The sequence below is a fragment of the Formica exsecta genome, unplaced genomic scaffold (assembly GCF_003651465.1).
Source record: "Formica exsecta isolate Colony F162 unplaced genomic scaffold, ASM365146v1 scaffold385, whole genome shotgun sequence".
NCBI lineage: Eukaryota > Metazoa > Arthropoda > Insecta > Hymenoptera > Formicidae > Formica > Formica exsecta.
Window position 1 is genome coordinate 208,003 of NW_021851090.1, and position 20,080 is coordinate 228,082.

Consider the following 20,080-nt stretch of genomic DNA (forward strand, 5'->3'; position numbering starts at 1 on the left):
ATTCCTGCTCCAGGAGGTGGTACGCTCATGTCGGGAAAACCTGGTTTTCTAGAATATTCTCTCCTATCGGCGGTCATGACTTGTATAACATTTCCTTTCGGCGGGGATTTATCCAGATTCCTTCGGGAAGCTAAACCAGAACTTCCAATAACGTCTATAGTCCCTGCCATCTTTCGCCCTGGCGGTGGGCCTGCCCTCTTAGGACCCATAATACCAGAATATTTACTATTATCATTGGTTATCGCCACTTGAGGTATTCTCATACTGCCAGGATTACCACCGCCACCTCCCGCATTCAAGATCAATCCCACTCCTGACTCGCTTCGCATCCGTTTTTGACGTTCGCAATACGCCCTCCAAGTCTCCTCATTAAAGCCATAGTTGAAGTAATCTGTGATATCTGCACCAGGTTGTCTCCATGGTTTATCTTCTAATTGATCTAAATTATATTCATGAGCTGGTATCCCATTAATAACTCCAATAGTCTCAAACTCATCTATACTGAACTTTCCCGGCTGTTTGCTCAATTTATCTGGTACACCAGATGCATTGGTAAGTAATCCTCCTCTTTTGATATTTAAGCTACCATATGCCGGTGTCGATTTGATATCGCCAATTACGACATGTACATCATCATCAGAGTCGGAGTCGGTGGCCGCTTCGCCGTCCTCTTGGCTAGAAGCTTCTCTAGTCCCATTCTTATTTGTATCCATATTATTCTCTTCCTGTACATTATTCAATGAAGAAGATTCTTCACCGCCATCAACAGGGGAACCAATACCCTCCTGTATCTATAAAAATAAATATATGTAAATATGGTAAAGACAATATCAAAGTAAATACAAAGGGGACTAATATATGAAAAAAATTAAAGAGAAAGAACACATATAATTGTGTTTACTATATTAAATATTATACATAGAGTTATATTACTTTATTGAAGTAAGTGTGCAGATTATAAAGATTATAAAAAATAGATATTATGTCTTCATAATTAAAATAAATATAATTAAAATGTCTTTCTATATATAAAATATATGCAGTTTACGAGAAAAATTAAATTGTATATAGTGAACAAGAGGTTATGTCACGCGCGTACGTCGGATGACATTTCATTAATTCCCTCCACTTTACAATCTTCTTGAATTTGAGATTTCTCTTGAGTTTTTGTCGAATCATTTTGTTCAATCTCCGATTGTATATTGGAATATTCCTTTCCGTCGGTGGAATCCCCATACAACCACTGATCCTCGTTCTCGTCCGCCATTTCTCTTTTTTCTATTTGACAAGCATGTTGCACGCCTTTTTGAACATGAATCATATAATAATGCAAGAAGCGAAAATATGTTGCACGCGGTAACCAATCGTTTACCGTATAAATCTATTATCCCTAGAAGAGCAGGAAGCTAATTGGCTATCGCATTTTATTCTATTACCGCGCAAAAGCCATTAGAAATTACGGAGTAGTCGATTCTTTCCGTTTTACGATTGAAAATTCAGTGCGCAATTTTTGCACAATCAAATTATTGTATTATAACTATCTTGTCGATGATGCAAATTTTTTTAAATTTTAATCACGCAATCTATGAAAAGTAACAATTTATTACTAAACTGTGTGCAAATTTATTAATAACATGGGTTATTAAATAATAATCATTGATGATATTTCCATATAAATAATTCTTAAATCTATTGTTATCATCAGCTGTACATAATTTCAAATTTCTGTGCGTCATGTCAAAACCATCAAAAAATCCTGTATGCTATTTACATAGTCATTTTGTCTATCAATCTGTCAATAAAATTGCCCCTATAGTTAAGATATAATATAATCCTTAAAAAATATATTTCTTTCCGGGAAGTATTTAGCTCGCTCCTTAAAGCTGCCACTTAATCCGAATTGTTATTAATAATATTATGCTCTTCTGCTTCTGCTTTTATACAATTCTGACTTAACATTTTTTTCACTGAAAAAAATATGATTATGAAAATTAAAAATATGATATAGACTTAACTAGAAACTCTGTACCTTTTAAAATCTCTTACCATTAATCTATTCATTTATGCATTTGAGCGCGTTCTTACATAATTATTATTTGGAGAAGTCTTGCTGAAATTTGGTTGGATCGTTGTAAGCGTCTCGTCTGTTTGGTCTTCCACCTTATTTAGTACTTTTGTAAATATTTCTACACCATCGCGACTCAATGTGAATTCTAAATTTACATTTTTTAAAGTTTTGTTTCCAGTCATAACGTTGGCGATCTTTTTTAACTCATCAATATTCACTGACGATGCATTAAAATCTTGAAGTTTTAACATTACGTTAGAATTTGAGTTGTTCCTCATAATTTGCATAAAATCATCGTCCGTCCTAATTTCGGCGAGTTGCTTAAGCTTCTCTAATAAAATTTGATTTTCTTCAGAAGATGTTTTTTTATCTGATATTTGCATTGTCCTCAAGTTCTTCGAAGATAAAGATGGTCGTTCTTGAATTAACGAGAGTACTTTTTCTGTTGTATTGGTAGTGAGTCCAAATAATTTATCTGCTTCATTATTTGATGCTGAAATTTTCTCCGAACGGATAATTGGATTAGTAGAATTTGTGGCAATGAATTTCGAGACCATTGGATTACTTTTGATATTTGTCGAAACTCTGGTACTGATAGAAGTCACAATTTCGACTATTTGTTCGATTATAGTGTTCTTTTGCCTTGAAGATTCCTTCTCGTTAGATCTCATAGAATCCGGCTGGTTCTCCTGCGAAGAAAAATGTTCGGAAACAGCGGATTTGGTATTCATTATATCTCTCTCATGCGTATAATTGCGTATTCCGAATAGCTCCAAAGGAGTCGTTTCCTCAGCGGTAGAGTCGATCTTTAATCTCGATTGCATTGATTTATCAATTTCTGTGTTTTTATTGGCAGGTGCCAGGGTGACGAAACTTTTTACGACGTAAGCTTTTAAAGTATCGTTATAAACTTTCTTTAGTTCATCATTATTGGTCGTGGCACCATTCGCGTACGACTCCGTATTTTCTTTTGATTGATCGGGCTCAACAATGTCAATTTCAATAAACGTTGAATTCCTCGATACGGTTTTTTTATCGCCTGAATTTTCAGCGACAAATTTTCTGATAGGATCTGAATAGCTCTCTGTAGTGTTAAAATGCGACAACTCATCATCGCGTTCATTGTTTTGTACGATATTTGCCTCCGTCGACATAATTTGTTCGTAATTTGATAGCTGGTCTATAGTATCGTCGTGCTCTGTAACAAATGTTCCTACTTTTATAATTTCTTCTGAATCCGGTAGCAATGGTGTCACAATTTTATCTTGGGACACATTTGATTCCGCAACGATCTCGTCATTTGAAATTAATAAATCGTCCGAGTAATGAAGAGAAATGTTATCATTATAATTTACAGCGGGCGTGATTTTATCAACGGGTATTGTGTGTCTGAAAGGTTTTGTAGTTGCCAAATTCTCGATTAAGCTTGACCTAAAACCACCTCCATTCAGATTAGGAGTATTATAACTAGTATAAACTGGTTGATGCGAATTAACATCGACGTTTCTGTCCCGCAATGTATATTTTCCATTTTCGCTTAATGTCAAGATACTACTGTCTCGATTTTTTATTTCTAGTTCAACTTCTGTGTCCGATAAAGGCTCCGCTACGCCAATACCGCGTGTAGGTGATTCACTCGAATTTTTTTCGCTATGGTGTGATTCATTATTGTCAGGTTCTATCGTCGATAAATTATCAAATTTCTCTTCCATATTTGCAGTAAAGTTTGAATCTATATGCTTTTTTTGAAATAAAGCATCGTCTTTTATTGAAATGTTTTCGGAGACATTGCGAGTTATCAGACTTTCCGATATCTTTGTACTGGAAGCTTTTTTGTCGTTGCCATTGTATTCTGATGAGACTTTTAACCTGATATTATATGTTTCCGAAGGCAGCTGTCCGGCTACTTCGATGTCCGGTTTTTCATTATCGTCTGGTTTAGACATTGTCAAATCTGGAACAATTCTGTCTCGTGGAAAGCCGGTGATGTCTGTGCCGATGGTACTAATGTCATGAAAATTAATAGATTCCGGTAATCCTAATATTGCCGAAGGTGTCGTACTGGTCTTATTGTCGAGCTGTTTTATATTATTGCGAGGATCGCTTGCTAATAAAACAATTTTCTGTGTGCTCAATTCAGTACGATTAGTTTCTTTGATATCAACGTCAGATAGCAACTTAACTTCTGTATTGATATATGGTACGATTGGTTTCCATGGTGAAGTTTCCAAATCAGGATTATGAAAATCTTTGAAAATGTCCAAATTGCTTTGAGTAGTTGTGATCCTTAACGACGTTTTTATTTCATCTTCCCGTTTTTCGTTTAATTTCTCCTCATTGAGCATGACTGTCATGGATTTTGTAAAAGCTGTAGAAGGTTTGTCCGTCGACGAATATTTTACAAAATTGGATGTTTTGTTCGACCTTGTGATTTGTTCATGGGAAAGCATTTTCCTAGTAGTATCTTTGATATCTAGTATTGACTCAGATGTTCTTTTAGTTGAATTATAAGCAGTAATATTAACTTTCGTTGCTCTATAAGTACCTTTAATAGTTGGGATATTGTTAAAATCTATATCGGGTTCATTAGAATCGACCGTAGTTGGTCTTACAGTATGTGTTTTCGGCTTTGAACTTGTAATTAAACTGCTGTTTCTGTTTGGTCGTAGTAGATTGTTTTTAGTAATCATAGCGTGTTTTTGCTGTTCCTGTTTCTGATTTATGATACCTATCTTCTCACTTTCTTCCTTATTTATTCCTGAAATTTTTATAAAAAAGTAAACATGTTAGAGAAAATTTTATTTAAAAAAATATAATAGAAAGATTAGAGAATGAAACACTGTTGTGTGAATATAACGTGTAAGGCAAGAATAGGCGAAAAATGTAGGTAGAAAAAATAAGAGTTAAAAAAAGTTTGATATAACAAAAAAATAAGAAAAATGCGTAGTAATGCTGAATTATTTTTTATGAAATGTTTAATGTAATGTTCACTAAAATTTCTAAGCAATGTCTATAATATTCACTAATGTCAAGCAGTGTCTAGTAATACTTATTCTTTCCAAAGAATTTCCATTAAAAACAATATCTAATAATACTTATTTAAATGCATTACAATAGCTTAGCAATTTACCATTCGATTTAGATGATCATTACTTACTTTTCACCGACACGGTCGTGAGATCTAACTCCATATCTTTGAACAAAGATGACACTGAATATGTTTCTTTGACGATAATATCCTCAATAGTGTGTTCAATGTTTATGATTGAACGTGGTATCTTTTTTCGATCAAGATACAATCTGAAGAAAAGTTTCAAGCCTCCATTCTCAAATTTCTCTATCGTTGTTCGCTTGTAGGCTGAACCCAATACGCTTCTTCTAAATAGAAGCTCAAACTAAAAAAGATAAAAATTGTATTTTTAAGAAATTCACCTTTTTTTCGTATTTAATCTAAAACAATTCTAGAATATTTCACTTACAATGTTTTTAAATTTGCGCTCTTTTTCTCGGAAAACCATGCTTGTGCTCAGCTTTAACATGGGATTGTACTTTTCGCCTCTAATTATTCTGAAGCTACACGAAAATTCGGCAATAGCTGTAATCAAATAACGTGAGATATGAAAGTATTAAGTGACTTATTATATCGTTATAAAAACTCAAATATAAAAAACTCACCATTTTTAGAATCTGTTCGAAAAGCTGTAATATTAAATATTTAATTAATGATAATTAATAGTTCGGATATAATTTATTATAAAATAAAACAAAAAAAAGAAAAAAACAAAGAAGAAAGGAAGAGTAAATTTATAATAAATATTTAATTTACCACCCATCCATAAAGCTAATCCAGCAATTGCTAGTACAGCGATCAACACTAATATAGAGGATATGATTAACATGGCACTACTGAATCTCCATGTAGCGTTACTATTCGCCCGTGCTATCGATACCTTGGACCAGGCAGATCTTGGTCTCAAATAATAGTCGTTCTGTAATGTGAGAATCATTAGATATTTACAATAAAATATTTTATTTTTATTTGGCATATATTCACTAGTAAACTCTCGTTTATATAAGCAATTCACTATAAACTCTCGTTTATATAAGCAATTAATAAATATTCAAACATATTTTTCTGAAGCGATTATACACACAATCGCCGCTAATATAATACAATAACGGTTGCAATGTCTGTTCTTTTCTTATCCTTATCCTTATAATTTTGAACAACACCGTATAGTGTGATGTAGTACACGCACAACTATATATAAGAAAAAGAATAAAAAAACAAAAATCGTGCGGTACTTTCCATAAAATGATGACAAGCTATAAATTTCTAACGGTTTATCGCTCGCGCTTCGAATCTAGATATTACATCCGACATGGTCGATTTCATCGGTGTATTCGAGATATTTTGCCTGCCTGAAGAAGACGCGAATTTATACAGCACAGAATCTTTCAGATATATTGCAATACCGTTACAATATTGCAAGTTGCAATGTAACGTAACAGAAATATTGAAATAAAATATTGTAACTACAACAAACATTAATATTTCAGAAATATTGGAGAACGCATATTACTTGTTAATTACGCTAAATTAATGAATAAGCATTTTAATTCTACCTTTTATAACTTGATTAAAAGTATTGTTGATTTTATGAACATTTATTAATAATTTTATATCCCAGTAAACACTGTTTTTTATAATAGCAACTAATATAACGTAAATTACTTATATGATATAAAATTGTAATATCCAATAGAATATTAAATTATATTATATTTATGATACATCATTTCATAGACTAGTTTTCCCTATCTTTTATCGATATCATTTGATCGTTGCTTGAATATTTTTAATGGAGATGCGGACTATATAAGAATAATTCTCGGCTGCACTTAAGTGGCGTTGCCGAGCATATCCAATTATGTACATCATAAAGCGTGGTAACAGCTATATGGTTCTTGAAAAGACTAATTCCGCCGTCTTATTAAAAATTCATAGATTATAACGACATTTCAGACATGATTATTATTCGCTTGCTAAAGATCACATTAATAGGAAAACTAAAAAAAGAACAAACTTGCCTGGATATATTGCTACGGTTTCAACTAAATAGAAATGCATTGCAAAAATATCTGCATAGGCTAATAACATAACGCAATTGGAAAATTAATATTTAAAGATACATTAAGAAATTTCGATATTTGTAGATAATAATTTGAGAAATGTGCTTCCTGTAAGCAATTTTATTTGTATGCATATCATGACCTGGGCGGAGTATATGTGCGGCCTTCAAAGAGGCGGTAAAAAGAAAAGAAGATACGAGTACGAACAATTTTGCTGAGTGCAAAGATCCTTCAAGGACATTACCGCAACTTTCATCTTTGTCTGGTTTAATGAAAGGTTTCTAGAGAAACGCGTCAATGGTCCCTTGGACCATCTACAGGTAGATGGTTATAATTAATATTTACCCAGCATTGGAATGTAATATTACGTGATCTATGTAAAACAATATCACACACACATAAAATATAATTTTATTTAAATATGACAAATAATTACGATCATTTATCATGATTGACACATTTAAATATTTAAAAAAAATATAATATCGATTTATTTCTCTCGTGCAAAATGGAAATTATTTTCCAGATTGAATCATTTTAAGAACAATTCTAATGACAAGATAGTTTTTTAGTTAATCAATTTCTTGGCAATTTTTTAAAGTTTTAATTATATATAACAAGTATTTATTAAAATTTAAATGAAATCGCAATTGAAACGAATCAATTGATATAGATTTTAATATCTAATTCACTGTCAGTATGATTATAATTTTCGTAAAATATTTATATTATATATATATATTATAGATGTTATTGCAACTTTAAGATTTAGATCGTTCAAATCATAATTAATTTGTATCAAAGATGCTATTAAATATTATTTTTTGTTTGTGGTAGGACACATTCTATGTTTAACTGTGCATTTATATTCTAGGTACTTTGATCTTAACTATCAGGTATTGTAGTGATTGTGGGTAAATAAGAAAGATATTATCCACTGTGATCATATTCCTATTTTATCGTATCTCATTTCGTAGCTCAGTAAAAATTTTAATTATCATTCGGCTGACGTTCTAAGACGATCCGAGCATACACGATCAATAATTCAAATATCATCCGGGATTATTAGCATAAAAGATGTTGTATTACGTATATATTAATATGTGTAATTCGTTCTTCATGATATGTTGTACGTTACTTTTTCGCATGTCTCAAGTTCAGACTTGTTCCTTAGTTAGAAGAGTGCATCTCATTTAGAGATCTTATTGCATATAATATAATTTACCATGAGTAAATGCATTACTATCGTCGCAATTATCGTTCACCGTTGTTGACTTGATAACGGTACCATTGTACGCGAATTGCGGACAATGTGTCGACAATCAGACTAAACCATCTAATTAGCCTAGGGCACTGCGCCGGTGAGAAATGTGAATTTTAACACAAAAAGAAAAAAACTTATTAAAATGGAAATCTTAATTGCTGAATAATTCGAAAGATTGTAAGATAAAATAAACGAAGGAATTTACACGTCACAGCCAAATGTCTTATCGCTAGTAATACATAATATGTTTGTTTTGAGAAGAATATCTAAAGAAATATCATATAAAAAGTAAAAATTTCTTATTTATTATATCCATAAAATTTCTATTAAAATTTAATATAATTTTTTTATTTAAATTTTTTCGCTTTCAAAATTATTTTAAATAATAGAATAAAATATATTCTTCCCGTTATCATCATTGTTGGCGAAATTTTAAATTAAATAATTTTGTCATATTGTATTTTTTAATTAATATATAATAAATTCAAGACTTACTTGATAAGCGTAAGGGCTAGGTCTATGAAAATAACCGTCGGTATTCATCACGGCATGGCTTTTTCTACTGCTACACATAGAAGTCATTTTCTGAATTCTTGAACGCTTATCGAGTTATTCCCACACATTCGTTGTCCTTTATCAGATTTTGATTAATTTTTACAATATTTCTTGAGATAATGTTGCATCGTAATGATATTCCGCGGAGGCTGAATCAAAGTATCGTTCGCATTTTCATTATTTTATGTCTGTACACTCATCGATTGTCAACACGTTTTCAGTTAAGATCCTTCTCTGCAGTCTTGATATTGTTGATATTCTTGATCACATGAATAAATTCGTAGACGAAAAATAATCACATGCAAGATATTCCTCAGTGTCGCGGAGAAATTCTTGATGTCCATAGAAATACTTGATGTCCATAGAAATACCGTTAAACGATTATGGAGTAACATGAAATATATTTTTCAAGTTGAAAAATATTCATTCAACTTCGTTCTTTTAGTTACTGCTGTCGTATTCGAGTCTATAGGAAAGCCTATAACAAAGTGTTATTGTCTGTCAAAATCACGTTATATATATATTTTATTTTATTCAAAGAAACGAGTTACTGACCCAAGTATGTATAATTTTTTTGCTCGCTGAGATAGTCGACGAACATGAAGTATTTATACACATAATGTTTCTTCCGAGACCGATACAAAATAATGTAAAGAGGTAACGCGAAGCGAGGTAGAAGCAAGTCCAGCACTACCACATCCTTCCTTCATAACGGTTGATCACTAACTGACGATGTAAGATCTCAAGGTACTGCCGTTCTTCATCTTCATTTCTATTCGGCCAAGACATATCGCACTGCCGGTATATTCAGCTTATGTATATGGCAGTTTACGATAAATTTCCATGTCGATTTTTTGTTTTCCTATAGTTATAATGCTTCATATTTGAGATATCAAGCGACACGGTGTAGAGTCGCGATGTCAAGTACATAAAAATAAATCTGGTTTGTCAACAATCAGGTTGTTGCCTATGTACAGGGGTCGTGACGCTACCTAGTAGCTTATTCGGAATATTCGGGTGATGAGCGTGTTTTCAATTAATATATCTCGGGAACGAAAGCCGGTGATCAAAAATCTAACGGCACTTTTCTTATAAAGAGTTAAAAAAAGCATAAGTTACTTATGTAAATAGCTTTCATTTGCGAGCAGTTCGAGAAAAAATTGGTGCAGTCAATTCCAAGATATCATAATCTATCCCGCGAAAAATGACAATTTTTCGATGTTTTTTTTTCATTTTCTAACTCACGCATACAAAAATTTTGTCATCTCATTCTAAATCATTTGCGTGTAACATCCGAAATCATTTTTTATCATATTTTAATGCTTATCATACGTTTAACAGCTGATTCTAACAGCCAATATTTAATCTAATCATAATTACCATAATTATTTATCCTTGCCTATATTATAATCAATGTTATGATAAAGATAAATAAAACTCCAATAAAAAATAATTGTTTTATTTTTGAATAAAATTAACATGAAATGTTTGTAATAATTAAAAATAATAAAAGTACTGTACTGTACTATTTAGAGAAAAAAAAAACAGTAGTAAAGAGAAAAGAAAAATTTCTATAAACTTACGAATTTTTCGTTGGAATCACGAATCAGATCACAAATTCACAAATGACTATTTATAATTAGAATTCAATTCCTGTCCTTTTTCTTCCTCCCTCTTTGCATTTATGCTAATTATATATATGCTGTTAGTTTGTATTTTTGTTTGCATGATAAAAAACATTCAATGAGTGAAAATTGTATTTATTATTTCTCTTTGACGAGAAAATTAAATATGTCGCAAGAAATATAAAAATATTATTAAAATAGCTATATTATTATTGTTATTCGTTTGCGATAATGGACTTTATTATTATTGTTTTCATATTGTTATTCATTTGCGTACGCGCGGTGTATCTTGAGCACGTGTTGTCACGCGAGAAAATGTGTCTCACGCATATTTATACCTGAGCCTGAATGGGGTATCCCTCGTTTGAACAGCTGCGCTTTACCTCTTTCGTACTCCCACATGAGATTCTAGTTTTGCAGAAAAGGATATTTTTCCACAATCTAGGAAAGGGGTAAATATGTACGCGTAGAGCAACGTATCTTTGTCATGAAGGAAGCGGTTACCGATTGCAATCCATATATCCGTTATGAAATATAAAGTTCGTTTTGAAAAGACAGTAAAAAACGAATCTTTTTAGAAAACATTTTTTATACAGTGCCACCGATTTGATATACATAACGCAGACTATTAATGAAGCAAATTTGAGTAAAACGTAATAAATGTTATATTCCGAAAATTTTAATATTGTATATATTTTGCATCAGAAATTTAATTTGCACTATAAAAATTTGACATAAAAAACTATTAAATAATAAACGTACAAAGTAAAATTGAAGAAAAATCATGATAAGAGTCATACTTTTTACGTTTAAAAAAAGTTTGACGCATAATTGATGCATGACGTATAAATAACAGCAATTTCTGTTGGAAATGACAGAAATATAACAGATTCGTGTTGTTTAAGCAGGAAAGGGAGAGCAACTCTTTGATACAGAAAATTCGCAATAGTCACAATCATGTGTCGCAAAAGAGGTGGGAGAAAGGGAACAGAGTCTGCTAAATCGTCTATAAATCCGAATAACTCTGATTGGGCAGACGGGCTAGAGAGGGAAAATAACTGCCCCTTCGACAGAATCCAGAAATATGCGGCTATTTCATTTTGGGACTTAGAATGTCGTCGTTACTTCATCCTGACCTTACTTGTCGTTCTCTCAGATATTCGAAACTTGCGTTCATAATCGGCAGACAATATAAGGACAATACGTAATAACATATCGTGGCTTTAAAAAAAAACAGTGCTGAGTGATCCGTTGACACTTTTTTGTGAGCACCCTGTGTGTGAGAAAGAGAGAAAGAATAAATACTTCTTATATATATATCTCCTATAAAAGAAAATCTGTAATTACAAAATTGAAGAACGATAAAACTGAAGATTCGGATGCATCAGGTTTGATTAAATAAATACTTTAAATGATTGAATTATTGGCAACTTAATATAAGTCGTAAAGCAAAATTCGAAAACAATACAGTTTTGTTATTAAACTCAATCAACAGAATATCTAAAACTAATTGGTTTATAGCTATGCCATATTAATTCTATTTGAGTATCTCTTAAAATTGTCTACTCAAGTAATTTGATTGATAGATATTATAATTGCATGCATCGATTAGTTTACTATTGTAAGTTAGTTGTAAATTTTGTCGAATATTATTTCTATGTGTGTGTGAGCTATTTATATAAGAATCCTTTTAACACACGTGAAAAAAAAGATAGTATTCCTTTCAAATTTGGAATAACTCCTTATAAGAACAAGGATAAGGAATTTTGTTTTCGAAGCTGTGTTTGTAATGTGATTGTAATTTTATATCTTTTTTTAGTTTAAACTTTCTTTAAAACACGCTGTTTTGATTCTTAAACATTGAAATTCTTAGTGGGCTAGCGTACGTCGAGAAAACTGTCGATTTAAAATAATTTTACAAAAATTTGAAAGAAAGACCTAAAAAAAAAAAATTTTATTAAATTTTAATATTTTTTTCAATTTATCTAATGACAACAAATTGCTTTATTAAAGCTTCATTAAAGCTTCAAAAAAATATAAACTTAAAAAGATATAAATTAAGAAAAAACATAAAATATATAATTATCTTATAAATAATTTACAAACGCGTATCAAAGTAATGCAATAAGTTTTTTAAAAAATATATAATTAGCCAATTTAATCGTAAATGATATTTTGTTTTAACATGGATGACGTGCACATAATAATTATTTAAATAGTGTAAAATACAGGCCGTAAAAATAAATTCTTGCAATTTTCTTTATTGATTGGAGCAAAAACAAACCAGAATCAAAGAATAAGAGTGATTTGCCTAATCAATAAGGAGAACTGTATCATTCTTATTATCGCAGAAACGCATGAATTCTAACTTCTCTAAAAAATTTCCCGATAAAAGAAATAAAAAACAATTATTATTAAAAAACTCATTCTCGATTCTCGTTCGTCTTGCTTTTTCTCTTATAGTATTATTCTCTTTTGTGCTTCTATTTATAAATTTCTTTGTATTTACTTTTATATCAAGTGACAGAAGCTAGGTGACAAACGTCACATTAATATTTAACATAAATTAATATATTTAACTTATTAGCAATATTTTTTATAATGCATAATCTGTTCTCTCTCTCTCTCTCTCTCTTTCTCTCTTTCTTTCTGTGTTATATACATTTGTCAATCAAAATTTCCATTTATTCGTATATTTTCTATGTTGTTATGATCTTGATGTATATCTTGGAATTTCGAAATACTACGTCCATTTGACCTTCGGTAGAAAACAGTGCTGTTCATTCGAAATTTGTAATGTCAGAATAAGAAAATGGCTATTAAATCAACAAGTATCAAATAATTTGAAAGAAGTTCGTCTGTTACTGATTGAACTGTTACTGATTATAAATTCAAAGAGCTTTTTTTAACATGTTTTAAATATTTTTTTTCTTTCTTATATAAACAGAAAAGGAATATATTTTTCAGTAAATAGTAACATTTATAGATGAAATAAAGCGTTTTTGATCAATCACAATGAAATCACAAATGGACTTACAGGCGATCTGACTTATTATCTCGCAATAATACTTATATCTATTATTTTTACGAGAAAGAGAATTCAGTTTTTGCATTTAAACTGTATGGCTTATTTTAAATAAAATAAAATAAATATCTGTTTCGTGTAATATTATCACAAATTTCTAACTATCGATTTTATGTTTTAGAGATAATGGCGAGATGAAGGGAAATCAAAATACAACAAGTTTTATACGCATCGAATTAGCAACAGACCCTATTGTCAAGGAACAATAACATCCCCGTCATTCAGAAATCACGCTCTGGGGTAATAAAATTGTGGTGAGTAATTGCGCAAAGCTCTCACTAATTAAAGTTTAGCTGCTTACTGTAGCTGCTGCTTACGCAATATACAATTTTATAACAATTGCAATTTGTGTAAAAAATATTGTACAAAAAAATCACATAATATTATATATAATATTATAAAAATTCGTTATTCAGAAACATATTCTTAGAAAAAGATAAGCTTAATAAGCTCGTACATTAGATAGATAAAAGAATATAACAATAAAAAAAAAAAAATTTAATTATTCCACAAATTCTTAAAATCTTTTGATCTTAGCACTTGCGTTTATCCTTTTATAAAATAGAATCAATTATTTTTTACAGAAAGAAGAGCTGGAAAAAAGTTATAATTCTTTCGATTCCGATGTTTTGTTCCATCATTAGATCGACAAGTCCAACTGATCGAGAAGCAAATGATTGTTTCTTACGATGAATTATAACTTGTCACCTATTTCCAAAAATAGCCTGCAACTCGTTTACGAAAATTCCAACTTACCCGAGGAAGTTACGCAACATCAAGACATGAACAAATATCAAGTGAATCAATCGATGGACATTATGTCAAACATTATAAAACCGTCCAGTGAGGATACCAATCTCGCACAGAACACCCTGCAATGTCCGATGTGTGCCTTTACTACATCAAGCAGGTGCACTGTCATTAAATTATTATAGCACAGTATATACATAGATCGTATTTTTAGGTCATTTATACATTTAATTAAATTTGACATATATATATATATATATATAAATGTCAAAAAAATATATGTATAATAGATAAATAAACAGAATAAAAAGACGAAAAGGCGAGGATTTTTCCACAAGCATGAGAACCCGCCCAGCGTCGTGCTGCCGCACAGCAATGCATCGACAAACTAAATAATCGACGTCAAAAGCTGTCAAATATGGCGAGGGGCAGCGAGAGAGACAGAGAGCGGATAATTGACATGTAAAAATGTGATTAGGCCTGACCGCACTGTGATCTGCGCTTCGAGAGGCTGGGTGGACCGACACGTTCGCGGTGTCTCCCGCGAACGACGAGATACGCGGACGACAATCGCGATGTCAGAAGCCTCGCCGGCGGTGCCTTCCGAGTGCCGGAAGTGAAGTGTGCGCGAGGGTGGCGGCGAGCAGGAGAGCAGCAGATCTGGTCGCCCCGTCCCGTACGCAGCCGGGGTCGGCGAGGGATACAGGCGAGGGGGCATGGTACAGTAATCCGGTGGGCAACAGACTATGGGGGCCCAGCAGACCAAGGACAGGGTGATCCCCGCTGGGTCCACCGTGCGACAAACGCGCAAGCAGCAAACCAGGAACCTGAAGGATACGCGCCTCATAGGCTCTAACATATTCACCGAGCACAGCGGTGAGAACACGCATGTTAATAGTTAGCTGATCCGCTCCACTGTGGGAACACGCTTATTTCTGTCACGCAGAATTTTGCAGAACAGAATCTGTACATTGAATGATTTTTACATACGTCGCTATGTAGTTTGTGTTAAATTATAATTCTACAATTTACGGAGCTGGCATGCATTCCTATATATGAGATGCGCTTTCCTGATTTGATATAGTGTAATATTACAGTATTTATATAGACTAGAATTGATGATAAAAGAGTAGTTGACAAGAATTTATATATATATATATATAATGGGCTTTAAAGTATATTGGTACATATGCACACATACCTGTATATAGTGTGCGTGTGTGTATGTACATTAATATATTCAACTATCAATGAATCTGCTATCAGTTTCAAGAAAATTCAAAAGAAAATATTCGTTAAATTGCATGTTTTCAGATCAAAATTTACCGAGCATTTAATCAGCCATTGCACATCGAAATGCAACAATCCAAATTTTAAAGCCATCCTCGCGCAATTGCCAGTCTTCAAATTTCTTCAAGGCAAAACCAATTGTTCTTTTCCTACATTAGAAGAATATACCGCACATGAGACAGAAGAGATTGACAAATCTAAACTTTTTCCCGTGACTCCGCAAAGCAATGTAAAGCAGAGACAATATAAAGGTTTTCGAGAAGGTAAAATTTGCAAACAATGTAACTTCGTAGCAACCACGAAAATAGAATATTGGGAACATATGCGTTGTCACATCAAAGGCTTTACCTGTTCTGAATGCTCTTTCGTTACCAAATATAAACATCATATGAATCACCACTGGCTTAGTGTTCACGACGGCTCCAAGCCGTTCAAGTGCAAAAAGTGTTCCTATACATGCGTAAGCAAATCAATGCTAACTAGCCATCTAAAAAAACATTCGAATATTTATCCATATAGATGCGCGAACTGCACGTACAAAACCAAGTTTTGCAATGCACTAAAGAAGCATCTACGAAAAAAAGACCATCAACCAGCGATGGTATTGAACGCTGATGGCTCGCCAAATCCCTTCTCTATCATCGATGTCTACGGTACTAAACGCGGGCCCAAACAAAAGCCATCCGCTGAAAAACAGGATGAGTTGAATCAGAATACTGATCAGAGTATGACGATCGATAATAGCCAGCTTAACTCAGGATCAACTTCTCCAATTTTATCACTTCAATCACCAGTCGCTCATTACCTAACTGTGACCACGGTGAATGAAATGAATAATGCAAATTCGATAATGCAGAATAGCATGAAACAGAACCAATCTGTCATGGAGTTTCCTTATAATGATTTGGTTGCTGCGTTTAACTTGTCAAACCCTCTTTTGCTTCGCGAGGATGCGAAATTTCACGAAAATATGCAGGAAATTAATCACGCCCACGCCAATACATTAATGGAGTACGTAAAAATCATGAAAATGCCTGAGGAATATGTCCAGCATCTGCCTATAACTTGTTTCGATCCAAATGATGCTAATAAACTTCATATTTCCGATAATGTGAAAACTACTAGTGAATCCTCGACATTTGTGACGGTAAAAACTCAACTAAAGTCACAAAAAGATGAGTCTACAGATGCACCGTTGGATCTCCGCATCGCCGAGGTAATCGGAAAAAATCAATTTAAATTACAGTTATTAGCTACAAACTCACATAAGATCATCGGCACCAATAAACGCAAAGGTAGAGCTATGAAACTGGAACGTCGCGCGATGGAAGAGAACACGAAACCAGAACAGAAGAAAGTAGAATCCCCCAAACCTTCGACAATTAGTGAACCCGTCTTTCGGGAAGAAAATCAAAATATCAAAGACAGCAAGGGCAAAGCCATTGTCGATTCGATCGACATCGAGCACATTTGTCATTATTGCGAGATCACGTTTGGTAACGTTGTCATGTATACTATGCATATGGGTTGTCATGGCTTCGATGATCCTTATACGTGCAATATGTGCGGTCACCACTGCACCGATAAATTATCTTTCTTTCTGCATATCGCTCAAACACAGCATACATAGAAGCGACAAATCGGACGGAATTATATGATAAATAACGCAATTCGTTTGGGAGAAAAATCCTGTACGCCGCAAAAAACGCATATGAGAAAAAGAAAGTGAACGAGACAGGGAAGGAAATTTTTAATACAATTCTAGTCAAAAATGTCAAATATAGACGCTTTGAAAAGCGCTTGCAAATAGCATTTGCCAGATCGGCAAATATATAATTTTAAAGAAAATAGGGAAAGGCGTGTTTATATATAGCGCGTGTCTCTTGATATACAAAGCATTAACAAAAGTTTTAAGGCACTATTACAACAGTAATATTTCTGGAGTAAAAAATTCCTCTTTTCTTAGATAAGGAACTTTTGTTAACACTTTGTATATGTATATATAGTATACACACACCCAATACGTTGTGACCAAGGTAATCTCTTTTTTTCAATATTTTTTTCTTTATTTTTTTATATAATTAAAGATCTCGATGCTTTGTCAGGTATAATATGCATCTATTAGATTAGATAATTGACAGATACTACAAATATCTTTTTCTACCGCAAATTATTTGCATCATTTTATCTTCTTTAGAAATTGATGTGAATATTTTCTTTAATAGAAAAATTCCAAATTATTGCAAGTATGCAAAATTAGACATAGATAATTTGGTACTACTAATATTATTATTTTTCAATAATTGGACTGCTCTAGCACTCTTCAAAATTTTCTAATTTTTTTGACTTTTCTTTTTATAAATCTGAAAAAATTTTTCTTGTTACAGTATTATGTGTGCGCGCGCACTTGCAATTAGCAAAGAAAAATTTTCATGTATGTGTGACAAAAATATGAAATATTATTAGACACTGAGATTTATTTGTAGAAATCTCACACTTTGTATTATTTTTGCAATTTATTATTCTCCGTTTCTGTTTTGTTTTTTTTTTCTCTTTAGTAGCTTTTTTTTCTTTTTCTTCGATATATGAAATTTCTAGACTTCATCAAAAACATTTCTTTTTTATTTACAACTATATTACATTTTTATATTTATAAACTTCCCTTGTTATCGATTTAGCATGACGTATAGTTGGTGATATACATTTTTATTCGCGAATCAGATTCGAAATTATGCGATTTTTTTGTGGATTTTGTATCAAATCCACTTAATATGGTTCATATAAAAATATGTGCATATTTTTTTTTCCATTTACTTTAAACTAGTCTTATTATTTTTGTATTTCTTTAACCGACTCGGTCATGCTTCTGTATTTATTATAACTTAGCAAATTTCTATCAAAAAATTTCTCTATATATCTTTTTTGTGTATCGTATATTTGGATATATATTTTCTTTTTCTTTTTTTATGTAATCATTGAATGATGGCATCGATGGTAAGCAAAAATTGCATGACATGATTGTGATAATCGTACCTCACGCGCGCGAACGCACATAATTAAATATATATATAGATTATATATATGTACAAATAAGAAAATTTATATATGAATGTATATTTTTCGAACATATAAAACTACAAAAAATTTATTTTATAATTCTATATAGTAATACACCATATTATAAAGATGAATTATGATTGATAAATATGTAACGACTGCACTAAATTGTATTATTAAATACATATAATTTATTTGAAAAATATTACATTAATTTAGTTTTTTTAATAATTCCTATAAAATAAAATAAAAGTTAATGTATTTGTATAATTATATAAACGTATACTTTTATTTTAAAAATTTCAAATTTATTATATATATGTATGTATAAAATGATAATATATAATAGTCTTTTATATATTCTTTCCATATACTTTACAAATCATAATATCGTGCTATAGCCATATCATAAGCCCGTATTAATCTAGGCATTAAAAATTGAGATTAAAGACTGGCAGACTGCCACATAAATGGTTGAATTTTACGCGCATGCGCACTGGAATTTTATACCTGATTTTCAGGTTAATGTCGTAACTAGTTAAACTGTGGCTCTATGGCTTTCAGTTTTACATGAAAATTCGGCTTGTTGCTCGCTAACTGTACCGATTTGCGTGATTCCAATCTATATCGAAATTAAACGTTAGGTATGTAAAAAGAGACGAGAAATATATGTGACGTATACGACGATGATATAAAGAAAAAATTATTCGTAGTGTGTGAGAAAGCGCTTTGTTAAGTCGATCCACCAATGCAAAATATAGATTGTATTATTAACAGGCGAAATAAATAGACGATCTATATCTGTTTTCACACGCGTTAGTAAACGACACGTCTGCGAGAGAATGGCGAGTTGACCTATCACGAAGAATGGAATGTATGCAACGGTACGTTTTAACGGTAGGTATGTCTGTATATCTCTGTCAAAATGCACTATTATTTTTTAATCATACTATGACTTCTTTGTCCTAACTCTGTCTTTTTAAGACAAATAATTTTAAGACACATATATATTAAAGGTTACGTATCTATTAATCATATCATGTATCTTACGATCGTTGCGACCAACCTTTTTTTCAACCTTTATTACGATTGAGTCGTAATAACTGTTGGGCACAAATATTGATACATCACAATCACGTGTCTTTATTTCATCGAATCAAATTGATTTTTCGCTATTTATATCGCGTAATGACATTCAATATCTGTCGCATTTGATTTCGGAGTTAGCGTATATCTTCAAAGAGAAAAAGAAC

General features: G+C 32.0%; 2 protein-coding genes across 3 annotated transcripts in view; one reads left to right on the top strand and one right to left on the bottom strand.

Moving 5' to 3' along the window:
- The window catches only part of LOC115239550, a 10,698-nt gene extending 1,328 nt beyond the window's left edge, over positions 1-9,370 (bottom strand). Inside the window, 9 exon segments of the mRNA XM_029814139.1 lie at positions 5-791; positions 1,100-1,269; positions 2,076-4,826; positions 5,226-5,463; positions 5,548-5,691; positions 5,693-5,737; positions 5,739-5,767; positions 5,895-6,057; positions 8,961-9,370. Coding sequence (XP_029669999.1) covers positions 5-791; positions 1,100-1,269; positions 2,076-4,826; positions 5,226-5,463; positions 5,548-5,691; positions 5,693-5,737; positions 5,739-5,767; positions 5,895-6,057; positions 8,961-9,047 — 4,414 coding nt within the window. The 5' untranslated portion in view covers positions 9,048-9,370.
- A 2,365-nt stretch (positions 9,371-11,735) lies between these two features.
- On the top strand, positions 11,736-18,093 carry LOC115239561 (protein hunchback-like). 2 transcript variants are annotated; one of them, XM_029814158.1, is made up of 4 exons: positions 11,736-12,033; positions 13,852-13,984; positions 14,315-14,640; positions 15,795-18,093. In XM_029814158.1, the coding sequence occupies exons 3-4, from the start codon at positions 14,420-14,422 to the stop codon at positions 17,398-17,400; spliced, it is 1,827 nt and encodes a 608-aa protein (XP_029670018.1). In that variant the 5' UTR covers positions 11,736-12,033; positions 13,852-13,984; positions 14,315-14,419; the 3' UTR covers positions 17,401-18,093. The 2 variants fall into 2 exon arrangements, with proteins under 2 accessions (XP_029670018.1, XP_029670019.1); XM_029814159.1 differs by having other exon boundaries at positions 11,736-11,909.
- The last annotated feature ends 1,987 nt before the right edge of the window (positions 18,094-20,080 follow it).